At 36.2% G+C, this 16,089-nt stretch overlaps 1 protein-coding gene across 1 annotated transcript in view; it reads right to left on the reverse strand.

The window, feature by feature from the left end:
• LOC139696632 (solute carrier family 7 member 14-like) overlaps positions 1–16,089 on the reverse strand; it is a 754,106-nt gene that overhangs the window by 47,554 nt on the left and 690,463 nt on the right. The window contains exon 4 of the mRNA XM_071595441.1: positions 9,391–9,621. Within this exon, the coding sequence (XP_071451542.1) occupies positions 9,391–9,621 (231 nt within the window). The remainder of the gene's footprint in view (positions 1–9,390; positions 9,622–16,089) is intronic.

Below are 16,089 nucleotides of genomic sequence, written 5' to 3' on the forward strand. Positions count from 1 at the left end.
TTATGGGGAAGCTGTCCTAAGCAAAAAAAGAGTCTATGAGTGGTTTACACATTTTAACAATGGTGAAATGTCAATTGAACAACAACCCCGTTCAGGCCGCCCTTCAACATCAAGAACTGATGAAAACGTCGACAAAAGCAATGCCTTATTCGTGAAGACTGTCGCAGAACTATTGATCTACTCCGTGAGATGTCTGAAGTGTCAGGGTGATCAATTCAAAGGATTCTAGAGCAGATCTTTGGCACACAGGCGACTGGTTCTTCCATCATGACAACGCGCCGGCTCATGCCGTCCTCTCCGTGATGCAGTTTTGGCAAAAAACGGCATGACATCGATTGTCCACCCCCCCCTACTCATCGGATTTAGCTCCCTGTGACTTCTTTTTGTTCCCCAGACTCAAAAGGGACATGAAAGGAAAGCATTTTGACACTGTGGAGGAGTTAAACAAAAATCGCTAGAAGGCCTCAAGGACATCCCGATAAATGAATTTCAGAAATGTCACGAACAATGAAAGCATGGTTTGGAGAAGTGCATAGTGGTCAATGGGGAATACTTTGAAGGTGAACAAAATTCATTTTAAATATATTAAAAATAATGAATCTATGACAAAATTCCTGTTATTTTTGGGTTCCCCTCGTATGCAATAACGAGGCAGTGTGGAGGCAATTAGTAAAATCAAAAAAGTTCCATACACAAGTAAAAAATAGAAAATCGCGATCGTAGGCAACTAAAAGCAGACTTTTGTGCCTTGACTATGGGTTTTTATGCATATATATGTGTTCAGCTTTATAAAAGTAAACGGTGATTTTTTATGTTCTGGATAACTAGTAATCATAGTTAAACTCTTCATCTTGAACGGGAGATGTTCAATCTTACAGATTGAAACCACAAGAAATGACACTTTGAAGCTAAACAATAGTTCGCACTCTGTGAATACGTTTTGCATGTTTTCACCTTAAATCGTGTTGATTTTATTTAACGAAAATTTAAGTTTGTATATTGACGCAAATTCATCATTTTTAACTACACGAGATAAATATGAAAAATCAATTCAAATTATGTGAATTTGATAACAGACTAAAAGGCATGTTTTTCGTTTATGGAGTGCATCGATCCAAAATGACGAAACGATCTGACTCATTTCTATAAATAAAAAGAGTAGTTACGGAGCACGAAGGAAAAAAGTAATTTTCGCGTATTTGAATGTGAGTTATCGGAATGTTGTCATAACAAAATAAATCAGGATTTTGGAAGGGACGGTTAAATTTGTTTCAAAACCCTCCGGGAAGGACCAACTGCTTTAATTAAATTACTAAAAAATTATTAATAAAAAAAAAATTACTGCTTTATCAACGAAGTAACATTTGTCTGGGGAAATCACAACAATTCATTACAAAGTCTCAACAAAACCTTGCCTTTACGTAGATTTTTCAGCCCTTATACGTTATGTAACTAAAACGTAAGATAAAAATAATATTAACTAAAATGTATTTTATTATAATTCCACAAACTAAAAGGGTAATTTGGTTTGAATTCCAAAACATGAGAGTATATAAATTTTCTGAAAAGTATTTTGATGTTTTGCAGTTAGCTTAAACATTAATTAATTGAAGCAACATACAGGTAGGTATCATTAGGTACCTGTAGGTACCATTAGTGACATTAGTCACTGAAGGCAGTACCTTAAGCCAATGTAGCTATATCCTCCCAATGAATCTGTTCTTTTCAATTATTTTATATGAATGGAATTTAATATTTTTCATTAATTAAGACATTGCTAGTTGTTTTTCAGTTTTTTCATTTAGCAGCTTATCCTCAAGGATACTTTTCCATCAAAATCATCGCCTCTTATCCAAATACATTTGATTTTAATTTTTTTCAGCATTTAAAAGGCAATTGTTTTCGACAAAATCTTGGAAAGCTTCCTCTCTGTTCGCATTTTTTTTGTTAATTTTCTCCATATCCACATTAATGAATTCTCTATATCATTTCACTCTTGCTTTCCGATATTTCAGCTGTTTTGTAGGTGATAGGTATGCGATTACACTCAAACCAGATGTTTTTATAAATGATTTCACTCCCTATACACTCATGATGTTTTTTATCAGTAGTTTTCTATTTTTATAGAATACATTTTTTGACAAACATATCATCTACTTAATTCTCTCTCGCCGTGCAAACATTTTTCAATCAGAACTAACGCTTCCCATGTAGCAAAACCCCTCTACATCTTATTTTGATTCCAGGAATTCAAATTTTATCCCTACTTCTCTTCTTACTCTTTGGAATTAGCATTATTTTTTCATTTTGGTATGTATTTTCCATTTAAAGTCTTTTGTTGCCTTCTACGGCGTTGCTGACTTTAAAAAAATGTTTCATACTCTGATTAAATTTCAGCGTCTCCTGCGAACCTAATGTTTTGTTCTTTCCATTTATCTCATTTGCCTTTGTTTCTTTCTTTAATTCTATAGTATATTTAAGAAATAAGTTAAGTGAAAATAGTGAAAAAATACCTTTCTCGTCTGGAACTTTTTCCAATTTTAGCCTTATATTTTTCCAGTTTCTATCAATTTCACTGCCTGATGGTAAATAAATGTTCAAAATCAATCTTGTGTCCTTATAGTCTAGTATTGACTTCCTCACGATTTGAAATAATTTTTCTCCAGTCCAAATCGCTGGACGCATTTTTTAAAATTTCCTTAACATCATATCATTTAGTATAATGTATGATTTTATGCCCCTTTCAACTCATTCCAAATATTGATTGCAACGCAACGATTACTTTTCCAGTTACTCTTCCGGTTAAATTCAAATTGACCAAATACTCTACAATTTTATAGTTTGCTATTCCTCCAGATTTCATAACTTTTTAGAAGAACTTTTGAAATTTAGCAAAAACATTGCGCAATCAATGAAATATTCAATTGCATTCCTCTTTTGAGATCATCGTTTTGTTTCCTACGAGATATATTTTCGTTTTCATGGCAATCTGTTTGAATATTCAAAAAGCCTGCACTTCAACTGAAATCCAATAGTTCTCAGCATCTCAGTAGGCACACTCTAGATTCCTGGGGCCTTTTTACTATATGAATTCATTAAGACTCCATTAACTTCTGTTCTTAAAATTGGCGGCCTTTCCTATTTCTCTTGGGAAATATTTCTTCTTCTAAATAATTATTTATGTGTTGAATGTCTCTTCCAGGAGGTTCTCTATATTCACCGCACAGTCCTGGATTACTTTCCCTTCTTCAAGAATATTTTAGCATCATAATCATCCGTTATATTAATAATATTTTTACAATGATATTTTGTGCATGCGTGGTAACCATTTACTTTTTAATGCACATGCATACTGTGCATTTTAACGTACATGGCCCTGTACATTTTTTCCTTGCCACTTTTTCCTATTTTTGACTAACGCTCGTCAGCTATTTCTCTTTCTTCTTAACACATTGTACCGCAATGTAGATTGCGATATTCTACTCCTAATTCGTTTCTCTTTATCTAATTCTCCATTCACAGAAATCTACTTTCTTAACATTCTTTAGCCAATTTACAATGTCTAAGTATGCTTTTAACAAATAGTGAAAAACGCACATTGCTATTGGGGTAAAATATTGTCTATTTCAAAAAGTTGAATTTAAAATTATTCATTCATATTTCACGTATTCGGTGGAAGAAGTGATAATGGTAGTTTGGTGCAATTGCGGCGACTCAGGAGTTACGTCAAGCTCCAGGAACGGCAATCGTTTGCAACCCAGTCACTGATTAATTCACGGAACTGACGGGAGGAAGAATATATACATTTTTAGGCAAATATTTAGTGGGGAAAAATATTTCAAATATATTTTTTAGGCAAATATTTCACGGGACAATCAACTCCCAGAACTACGTTCAATGGAACCAAGCACATTGCTCATGTGAGACTTAACAAATTTGAAAGAATGATGAGAATGGTGACTTCATATTGTCTTCCTGGGTACGGTAGAGGAATGTTCTTCGTCGGGTTTTTCTCCTCTCATCTTCTTTCATTCCTTGAATATACTTCCTCTGCTTAAATTACCCACCTATGTTTAATGTCGTAGATGACTAGCTGCTAGCTTTCTTATCTCATACCTACCACTATTTGGTATTCTCTACCCCTATTAACTGAGGGCACGGTGGAGGTATGCTTTCTTCCGGATATACAATCCGCCAGAGAATGGCTACATCTTTCAATTAAAAATTTTACAAGCTAGACTATGCTCGCACATACAAAACATTTTCTTGCCTATACACAGGGCTAATGCAATATTAAATCAACTTACTTAATTTTCTTAATTGTTCAAAATGTTACTACCTGGAAACGGGTCTTTTTAGATCGACCCTATAGGTAAATAGGGTTGAATGGAGAAGGGGTACACAAATGATGCTGTAATTTTGTCCGTTCTTTATGTTAGTCATTGCAAACTTTAGTGTTCATGCACATTCATATGGCTTCGTCTAAAAGAGCCTTAATCCAGTATGCGCGAAATGTAGGCAACCTACCAAAACATTTCAAGCCTACCGATTTTTGTGCAAATATTTTTATGCCATATTGAAGTTACTTAGAAATAAATGCATATCATGTCGCAACTTAAGAAATGTGAATTTTCGAGACTGAATCGTTTGTTGTTCAACCCGCGAACTCACCTTGATTGAATCGTGTAATTTCAGCTGTCTAAAAAAATTAAATATTTTTATTGAAGTACACATACTCACGGGCGTATAGATGGAAGACAATTTTTGGGGATCTTGAGGAGGGTTTTGAGAGAGATCTCAGCAGAGGAACTGTTAAGTTGATCGGGAGTATCAACCAAAAATGTCGTGTTCACTGAAAAAATGCAAAACTCATATTTTATGAGAGAAAAATATTTTCGTAGTAACAATTGTTTGGAGTTAATCATTACGTGGGAAAGGAATAAAAGTACATGGAACATTATAAGAGCCGGTACGGATCGTGCCTGAATTTTGTATTGCCTACTTTGGTGTTAAGTGGCTTTTCACTCTGCCAAAGTGTTCCAATGGCTGCTATCGTATGAGACGTAGTTAGTAAGCAGATGAGAGAGGGAAGAGAGCATGGCAGCGTGTAACAGATATGCAATCAAGCTTCTTTCTCCAATCTGCAGTCTGTTAGCGATCATCTGGCCTGATTGCAGTGCCTCCGCGAAGGGAGACAATGGGCGTTATCAGCAACCGGCCACGTGTCTCCAAAGGCAAAATCTATAATTTCTTTACCGAGAAAGTTTAAGTGATCAGGCGACCTTAGATGGGTTAGTAAAAAGATCCAAAGGGTAAGATTTCCCCCGTAACCGAAATACAGGGTTTAATTCACAGTGAATACCTCCAAAAGGAAACGGTGTCATAGGAATCTATATTCATATAAGTAATAACAACTTAAAAAGCGGAAACTATTTACATAGGTGTGAAAGATTATTAATGAGAATATAAATAAGGAATTGAACGATAGGAGGGATGTCATGAACCAATTTAAAAAGGAAAACAATTTTTTTTATTTCAATATTACATAAATATTTTACTACAGAAAATAACGCAGGGAAAAACCAAAATGGATGGAAAAAATTGGAAGATATATGATTAAGCTAGATTTGTACGCCATCAAGCAGTAGTGACACAGCCAGTGGTTGACAGCTATTGCTAGGTGTCAGAAAAATAATGCGAGATGTTTAGGATGAAGTTTAATTACAAGAATGCAAAAGTAATGAGAATATCGAGAAACAGGAAAATTAAATTAAATAGAAAGGGAATAGAAAAGAGCATAGGCAGCAGTGAATAAATTTGAACAGTACTTAAGAGGAGAACGCGCATTAGTGTGGCGAAATTTTGAGGAGAATTACTTTAGCAAACATAGAATTTATAAGAAGAAAATTAATGACAGAAACACTAAGCAAAGATGCAATGAAATGATTGGCAAAAACTTTAACATGGAGCGCAGTGCTTGGTGGACGCGAGATTTGGTATTTGAGGCAAGAGGAGAATGAGCGTAGACTGAAGACTCCTGAGATGCGGGTTTGGTGAGAGCGGGGTAAATGAATTAGCAGAGTGGGTGAAGATAGAAAATTCCAGAGGCAATCCGAAAAAGGCAAAAAAAGTGATTTGAAGGGCTACTTGAGATCAGGTGAAATGTTAAAAATCGTGATGGAAGGGATCATTTTTGTTAAGTGGTGCAGAGAAATGAATTAAAAAGACCTGAGATAAACACTTTCAGGGTTGATATAGTGGAGGAAAAATATCATAAAGTAAGGATGCAGCAATTTTCCACAGAATAAAACTTTATTGTACGACGCGTGTTCCGATTCATCCTCCGGTACAACCATTCACCATGAGATGGCTCTGTGGGTCGAAACGCGGTGTCTTACAACAAAGTTTTCTCTTGTGGAGAAGTGCTACATCCTTACTTAATTATTAAAATGACACTAAAATAGCCGTCTGGTACACTAAAAAATCTATTAATAGGTGGAATATCTTGAACGAACAATGGAGGGGGTTTGCCAAGGAAGTAAGACCAAGGTTGATGCATTTAAACTGAGCACGGAATGTGATTTAATCTAAGGGTTTCGTGAAACTTAACAGAAGTATAAAACGGGTTCATAAGGTAAAAGGTCAGTTAAAAAGTAACTGACACATATACAGCTATCGATAATTAAGATGATATTTTACTACGCATAATTTTGTCAGAAGTAGCTGAAGTAACTATCAGGTAATATCTTCACCGCGCCTTTGCTGCTAGGAACTCTTTTAAAATTCCAATAGAAGAGAAGAGCCAGGAGGAAGTGGAAATTCTGCAAATTTGAAAGCGTATAATGGTAGGGGAATTCCAAGTGCTCTTAATGAATGGAGCAATTTATTTGAGGACTTTCTTTCCTCCGATTTCCTTGGGCCACCGTCCGTAATTTACTTAATTTATTTCGCACACAAAAACTTATGGCGAAGTAAACTTGGAATTAAATGATTTTGTAAAATGGGAGACTAGTGGGTCGTCTTTCAGAAGATCATTGGAGAAGGGATATTATAATTCTCATGAAAAATGAACCCTCCTTATGAGTTAGTATAGCTAATAGAGAGGGGAATTCGTAAAATCAGTTAGGATCGCTGATGACCAAGCTTTAGTTTGTCAGTCAGCCAAGGGGTTGCAAGCATTGCTGAGTGAATTGGAAATTCAGTGCGACAGATATGGGATGAATATAAATATTAACAAAACAAAGGTTATGCGATTTTCCAGAAAGAAAAATGCTTAACTAAACATTAAAATAGGAGGGCAAAAACTAGAGCAGGTGGAACAGTTTATGTATCTCGGAAGTGTTTTGGACCAACACGGTCAAAGTAGTAGGGACTTAAGGAGAAGAAATGCGCAAGGCGAAGAGACTTTCACAAGGACGAGGGAGTTGATGACAGGGATGTTGAGTAAGGATATTAAGAAAAGACCCGTAAAAACTTTGATATGGTGCGTATGCTATGCACGGCGTGAAAACGTGGTCATTGAAACAGGAGGATAGACGTTGAACAGGATAGGGATATTGGATGAGATGAAAGGAGGAAGGATGTACTCAGAGAGGAAGAGTGACCTGATGTAGAGCAGGTTGCTGGATTGTGTTTTGCTAGGAGTCACAAAATATTTATTTGGTAGGTTTGTCCTTCCAAAAACCTACCTTAACCGGTAGATTACCTGATAATAATTTACAGCTGAGCGGAGCACTTCTATGGATTCATTCGCAGAATTTATGAGGGATGAAATTGGCCGGAAGGTTTCGTCACATCAGCTTTAATTTATATCCCAATAAGGGAAAGGTCCTTCCGTACTCCTATATGTGAGAACTACATAACAATAACTTTTATTTCAAACGCAGTTAAATAGGCTCTCAGATTCATTAGTAAAATCACGGAGGGCAGGACAAATGAATATGTAGAGAATGACCAATTTGGGTTCAGTCAATTTGTGACCTCATTACTGCAATGGCATCACGCCACTAATAGGCCGGGACATTAACGAATCAATAATGAAAGAATTCAATTCAATTTATTCATTCACCATAAGCATAGAATTATGCATGGCTTTACGATCCGGATGATACGATCGGGATGTGTATATTTGTTTCATATATTTGGAAAAGACGTTTTATAGAGTGAATTTGGGTGAATTAATCAATATATTGGAGAAAATAGAAGTAGATTGAAGGGAAAGGAGATCTATCCGCAACCTGTACGTGTCTCAGACTGCCCCGGTACGAGTGGCGGACGGAGAGTCAAAATGGGCAGTGTGAAGATAATGGGAAAGTAAGTGAGGGAAATTATTAACACGTATGGGAAGAACTGGAAATTGGGATGATAGTAGGTGGGTAATTAATCAAATCATTTAGGTTTGCCGATTATCAAGCTTTAGCTTGTCAGTCAGCCTAGAGGTTGAAGGAATTTCTGAGGGCATTGAAAAGCCTGTGCGATAGGTATGGGAATAAAATAAATACAATTAAAACAAAGATTATATGGTTTCCAAGAAAGAGAAAGGTTAAGGTTAATATTAAAATAGGAGTTTATAAACTAGAGCAGGTGAAACAGTTTACGTATCTCGAAAGTAGTTTTGGCTAAAATGGTCAAAGTAGTAGGGGCATAGGGAGAAATTTTAGGTAAGGCAAAGCAATTTTACATGGAGGAGAGAATTCATGACAGGGAAGTCGATTAAGGATGCTAAGAAACGGCTCTTCTAGACTTAAAATTTGGAGGTGATTTTTTAAGGTGCGGAAACATGGCCAATGAAGCAGGATAATAGGCCTAGATTAGAGGTTTTGGGATGTGGAGAAGGCAGGAAAAGGTGAAGTGGACTTAGAGGAAAACAAACAAGGAAGTGTATGGGGGAGGAGATGGTGGGAAGAAGGGTGGTGGGGGAGAAGTATGGCGGGGGAGGAGATGGGATTGCTGGGAGAAGGAGAGAAGAATGACGTTTGAAATCAGAAAAAGGTAGAAAGATGAATGAAGATCGTTTTTATTGGCAATGGGATGTCGAAGGCTGTGATACAGGATTTAATGTTAGGAATATGAGGAAGTGGTAAAAATAGCAAAGGGATGTTAGACAGCATTAAGAGAGGAAAGAAGTATACGGAAGAGGGGATTATTGTTATTTTAGATATCAGGTTTTGTTTTGTTGGGAGAGGAAAGGCAATTACCATTTCACCGTAGTTTGTATCCATCTTAAACGGTATAAAAACAATAATAATAATAAAATTCATTAAAAAGTTGAAAATTACATGGACCATCCAAACAGCATTTTACTTATTCCATGAGAGATTTGATTCCTAAGGATCATTTTAAAGATCACTCATGTACCATGTGGTCCATGTGCGTGATGAGGGTACGTACCTAGGATTGTTCCCACGGCGTCGCCGATCGAACTGCTGATTGCTCCGTCTGCGAGGGAATCGAAGCAGGCGCTGAGTGCGCATGCACAGGCGGACGTGCCGATCAGGTACTCGAGGACCATGTTCCAGCCGATGACGAAGGCAATGAACTCGCCCACGGTCACGTAGGAATACATGTATGCCGAGCCGGTCGTGTGAGGAACTCGAACTCCGAACTCCGCGTAACAGGCACCTGTGGATTACAAGATGCCATTTTAAGAGTCGTTTCTGGACGCACCCTAAGGGACTATCGCTGAGCATGCATATCATTGCGTGTCACACTGTTTATTGACCTCGACGTGACAGCCAAGTGAATAATTGCCGGTGGAATTGATCGAGGGATAGGAAATAAACGGACCGAGAACTAAATCTAAATTTATCAAGAGTGGGTCAATTACTGCTTTTGTTTTAAAAAGTGAAATACTCCCAACAAACCATGAAAAATAATATTAATTAATGTGTTGGATAACCATTTATATCGCCTGTTGCAATGAGGAGAAAGTAATTAATCCCTTTGTACGAGTAATTCGTTAGGGGTTTCTTTTCTCGCTTTAATTATCATCTTCTTGGTATCTATATAAACCAGATATAGAAATTGAAGCTTAAATTGTTTCTATACAATAGAGAACGGGAGAAACGGAAGAATATACTAGAATATAGAAAGAATATACTCAAAAAGTTCCCGGAATAACCACCGTGTGGCGCTCCCATCGTTCCGATTTGAGTTCTGTTTTTTTTGTTAAATTGGTACATCTGTTGTTGATATTCTCTTTAAATCTTAGTGTCATTACTTGACATTTGCAAAAGTTACGTAGCCAAGAGTACATATATCTCTGTGTGTGTTGGCGATTTTTTACAATTTCAGAAATGGATTAAAATTTGCAACAACGAACTTGTATTAAATTTTGCGTAAAAAACGGATTTAGTGGCGCACGGACGTTGGAAATGTTGGAAAAGTGTTTCGCCAACGATTCTCTAAAAAAAACGGTCGTTTACCAGTGGCACGAGCGGTTCAGAAGTGGTCGTGAGTCAATCGAAGATGATGAACGCAGTGGCAGACCATCGACATCGAAAGTCGGTGAAAAAATTGATAAAGTAAAAGAAATGTTGGTCAATAACCGCAAATTAACCATCAGAGAAATAGCGGAGGACTTGAACATTGCCTATGGATCCGCCCAAGACATTGTGGTTAATGATTTGGGTTTCCGTCGTGTAGCAGCAAAGTTGGTGCCAAAAGACCTCAATTTCATGCAAAAAAGAGACCGTGTTGACGTCGCAAAAGACATGATTTGCGAGGCTGAATCCGATCCCACATTCATCAAAAGGATCATTACTGGAGACGAGACGTGGGTTTATGAGTACGACACGCAATCCAGACATCAGGCAAGTGAATGGCGTTCACCAAATGAGCCGAGACCAAAAAAACCACGTCGTTTTCAGTCAAAAAAGAAGGCAATGCTGACGGTTTTCATGGATTACAACGGTGTAGTGCATCATGAATTTTTGCCAGAAGGCCAGACAGTAAACAAAGAGTATTATTTGGGCGTTATGAGACGTTTGCGTGAAGCAATTCGCCGAAAGAGACCAGAAATGTGGGCAGAAAACTCGTGGATTTTGGACCATGATAACGCACCGTCGCACAGTGCTATCATTATTCGTAATTTTTTGACGAAAAATGCAACAAATACCATCCAACAGCCACCGAATTCACCTGATTTGGCTCCCTGTGACTTCTTTCTGTTCAATCGAGTTAAAAAACCATTACGGGGAACGCGTTTTAGCAGCCGAGAGGAAGTAATGGAAAAATCGCAGGAAGCACTGATGGACATACCGAAAACCGACCGTAACTTTTGCAAATGTCAAGTTATGACACTAAGATTTAAAGGGAATATCAACAACAGATGTACCAATTTAACAAAAAAAACAGAACTCAAATCGGAACGATGGGAGCGCCACACGGTGGTTATTCCGGGAACTTTTTGATCAAGGTAGTACTTCGGGGCTGGACGCAAATGCCAGTGAATCAATTAAAATACGGAATCTATGTACTTATCTGGAGATATTTCTTTAACCCTGGACATTTGAAATTGAGCAAGAAAAAACACTGCTCCACTTTATCAACTTATCATGTTCAAATTTATTCGCAGTTGAATTACATCCATTAAATCTAATTTAAATCATACATATTCATAAAAATACAAAAATGATTTTCCTTTAAGGTATTTTGATAGGTGGAATCTAATACTAAAATGGAATTTGAACGTGAACATGGATGAAAAGAGAAATGAGATGCATATACACGAAGAGTCTCGACATTGAACAAATGCAGCTCTACGAAAAAAAATATTTATTTATAAAAAATGTTTGGTAATGAATAGAGAGGCACCTACTGACTGAAGCTGGAAAAGATGAGAATGAGATAGATGAGGATTATCAGATAATATAATTAATTACTAGACTAAGCCCAGGTTTGATAATGTCTCGTTTTATTAAAGGTTAACTTAAACATATGTTAAAGGGCGAAACCCAGTTTTGTGACCACTAAATCAAATCAATAATTAAACATCTCAATAACTGACAGACGATGTCACCTTGGTAACAATGGTCACATTCACTAATGAGTAATCCTATATTTTATAAAATCGGATTTTGCGGTTATCTCCTTGCTAAGTTGACCTTCAAATTAAATAACGATTGCATTTAACGAGATATTATAAACCTGGACCTAAAGTGAGGAACACTTGCAACATTTGAAATTACGTTAGAAGAGATATGCGTAGATAAAGAGATATTTAATTGACTGGGAAACATTAAAACCCCTTTTTCAAAAGAAAAATATTTGAACATAGGCGAAAACATTCTGAGAAAAAGTATTCCCACTACAAGATATTTGCCTCGGATTAAATAAAATACAAAATCTCGAGACATCTGGAGAAAATTATTTATCAATGCATATCTGACAATGAACAATGAAGCAAGTTTTTCCACCACATAAAATAATCCCTTTTCAACAATATCACAGTTGCGTAAAAAGTAATTCCTAATAATGACCACTGAATGTATTCATAATAATCTTCTCGGAAGGATTATGTTACACCGGCTGGTGTGTCAGCCGGTGTAACATAATCCTTTGATGCCACAAGGCTTTTAGCAAATCTGGTTATTTTGGTTATGATGAGTCAATACACATAAAAGCAGACTAATTTTCAAATTACTTTAACATTTGAACCGACCATGCTTTCCAAACAAAATTTCATTATTAAGTTATCACTTTCAGGTTAACCTGCCTCGCATTAATATCGACTAATATAGCCGGTTTAATTTTAATTTATCTTGTAAATCGACTTGATTGTGTTAGCTTATCATAATAGAAAATAATCATTTGCTCAAAGTAATGCCTCTAATACTATCCTAAATTTTTAATATTTCATCCCGATGGAGTAGTATAAAAGTCTTCTTGCCATACAAATGCGTTTGCACATAATGCATGACATTTCCTTAGTTGTCGAATGACTCCATATAACTCATAATTCTGTCAAATATTCCATAATAACCATATACGAAATTGTTATAATTACTCGTAATTATACTCCCACTGTGACTTGAAAAATGTGAAAAGAATTTAAATATACATGAATTCAGTGGCTGTTCAAATCGCCCTTTCAAAGCTTCCAAATAGAAATTTAATATTAACACTGTTACCACGTATTCTGTTAGATGCCTTTATTTATGCACTTATCATTGTACTATTTTGAAAGCATTACGAAACATAATGACAAACACCCGAGCCATAGCTGGAGAGTGAAAGACGCTTAACAGGAATCGAATCGCAGGCGAGGAAATTTACCCATACTTTTAAATATACACTTTCCCATGATACATATAAATATATATATATATATATATATATATATATATATATATATATATATATATATATGTATGTATGTAGTTTTGACGTTCCGACGGCACGACAGTCATTATCAGCTGACGGCCGTGCCGTCGAAACATCAAAACTACATATGTGAGTGTGCTTCCTTTGTGTTTCCGTTTTTAAAATCCTATATCAGTGTATATATATATATATATATATATATATATATATATATATATATATATATATATATATACCTGATGCAAAAGCACTCACTAGAGAAATACAAAACTTGAACAGCACATTTTAAGAGGGTAATATGGGAAAAGGGCCTTTAAACCCGAGAAAAATTCAAAACATTCATCTGGTTATTACACGCAAGGGACTGGATCTTGAAAAAAAAACCGGAAAAAGAGTATATGTAGTGGTATAACTGTAGCATTTTATATCTTTAAGTTTTCTTGTATATGTGGCACCTACTGTCAAGACGGAACTAACTGGCTTAGCAGGACCAGAATGAGTGTTCAATTTGTATCTCTGTCAACTTACGTATATTACTCTTGTACATACGTGTTGTCTGTAAATGCCTTTGGTATTGAAATGTTCTATTGCACGTGATGAATTAAGAAAAGAATTCTCCTAATGAAAAAACATTTGAGTGATCGGAGGCCGACCGAAGGTAAAGGAACTTGAACTCACAGCTCCTATCCTGCATACTTGTATATGAATTTCACTTGGCTGAGGGACGAGACGAGGTACCTGTATCATCTACCAATCAAGCTAGCCAGTACAGTTGAAGACTGTGGACTTTTTTTCAGCTGCTCACCTAATTCTCCTCGCCTCACATAGCCGCATATTCTCAATCTTCCCTTATTGGGTACGTCGCAACTTTTCCTCCAGCATACTTCCTTGTTTTTTGAAGTTCGTAAGACGGGAATGCGAATTAATTTTTATAGTTTACTCTGGAATTTTGATTATAGCTTCTTCCCAGGCGCTAGCTGGAGAGGAGAACGTAAAGATTTTAAATTCCACGAATATTTATTCTGCCTAAAGTTATGTGGTGTTTTCTTCTAAGAGCATTAACTTGTATAATTGCTTCTGGTTCCCTCTCAAGTTATTTCATTTTTCAATCTTTCCCTTGATAATGGAGGATATTAAAAATTATCTCATTATTTCTAGCTATATGTGGCCAAGATAGGTATTCTTCAATGACGTCAATAAGTTTTGGAATTTCCTAACTAAGGAAAAATTCGTGTCGGGCTGATATTTAGAAATACGTCTTAAATACTCTCGCTGAAAAAGAAACGGATAATTTATATTTGTTTTTTTCCGGGAAATTAAAAGTGATGAAAATAAATTAGATTAGAATATTCTCCAATAGACATCATAATTCAACTCTGATTCATTTTTCTTTTAGCACGAACATATTTTATGAGCAAAGCTTGCAATCTCCACTCACATTCTTGGAATAGGATCGGTAATGATTTTATCAAGACTATAATGGTTTCCCTGAATTGAAATTAGGCATTCCAGATGGTGTTGGATCTCGTGTGGTACAGCTCTACCCTGCTCTCAAAGTCAAGCTGCACCGCTGAATATGAATGCATTAAAAAATATTATATTATTGCTCAAAATCCCCATGCAGTAAAGTTTAAGTTGTAGGGTAGACACAGGGTAAGAAGACGCGCATTCGAAAACTAACACCTTACAGATAGACACCTTAGAAAAACAGACACCTGAGAAAAATTGCCGCAAATTTTAACCAGAAATGTAACTTCAAATCACCTCCGATAACTTATGGCTAAAATACTGTGAATGCATAAACTACAGATCTAAATAAACGAGGAAACTTGTCATCTTGCCTGAAGTTATTTCAATAATCCACGCCTTTAGTGACTATCTTCTAGTTAAGCCCACTTCGTTATTTTTCGGCATGGTTATATCATTTTTCAAGGAGTTAATCTCAGAAACGCGTGTTACTATCTGTTTGCTCAGGTGGCGTCGTTAGAACACATGTGCAAAATTGAGTCATCATCATACCCATGTCAAAGTTTCCACCGAACAGTTGACCCGATTACCCGTTCAAAACCTGCTTATCTGCAATGTTTTTGGAATAAATCGTCAAACACTGCCGGAGAAATTGTCCTTGCCATAGATAATTAACGGCTCTTACATTCTTCCATGTAGCCCTAAGCGAAGTCTTTCAAAGATAATATCAGCATATATATCAATTGAATGGCGTATGGATTATTGAAATGAGGAAATTTCTGTAACTTTTATCGTTAAGTGAGGGAAAAGCCAGCTGATTGGCGAGTCTTCATTCGCTCTTGTGCTTTAAATCGGAAAGATTCGTTAAATGGTACCATCATGGTGCCCATACCCAGTTCTCTTTGATGATCTTCGAATTCATCTTTCATCCTGTGCCTCCTTATCTCAGGTTTCACACCAATACACATCTGCGTTCCGAATAAAAATAAATATGAAAAGAAATAAATATGAAAAAAATATGAAATACCTATCCAGCAAAATCGGAAGTGTTGAATTAGATATTTTTTGTGTGAATAAAACCAGAGAAATTTTTATTCGATCACCAGGTATGTTAAAAATCTTAGATGGCAATCTAATGAAATGCACAAAGGAAAAATCTAGTCTATAAATTGACGGGAGAATCACATTGAATATTTACTCGTTATAGCCCAACCTGCTTATATGTACTCGTATAATGACTTTAAAGTCTCCCTCGTAAAGAAATTCTTTTGTCTACCACTGAAGAAAAAATTCATTTAT

Source organism: Hetaerina americana, unplaced genomic scaffold, assembly GCF_022747635.1.
Source record: "Hetaerina americana unplaced genomic scaffold, ioHetAmer1.1.p SCAF_7, whole genome shotgun sequence".
NCBI lineage: Eukaryota > Metazoa > Arthropoda > Insecta > Odonata > Calopterygidae > Hetaerina > Hetaerina americana.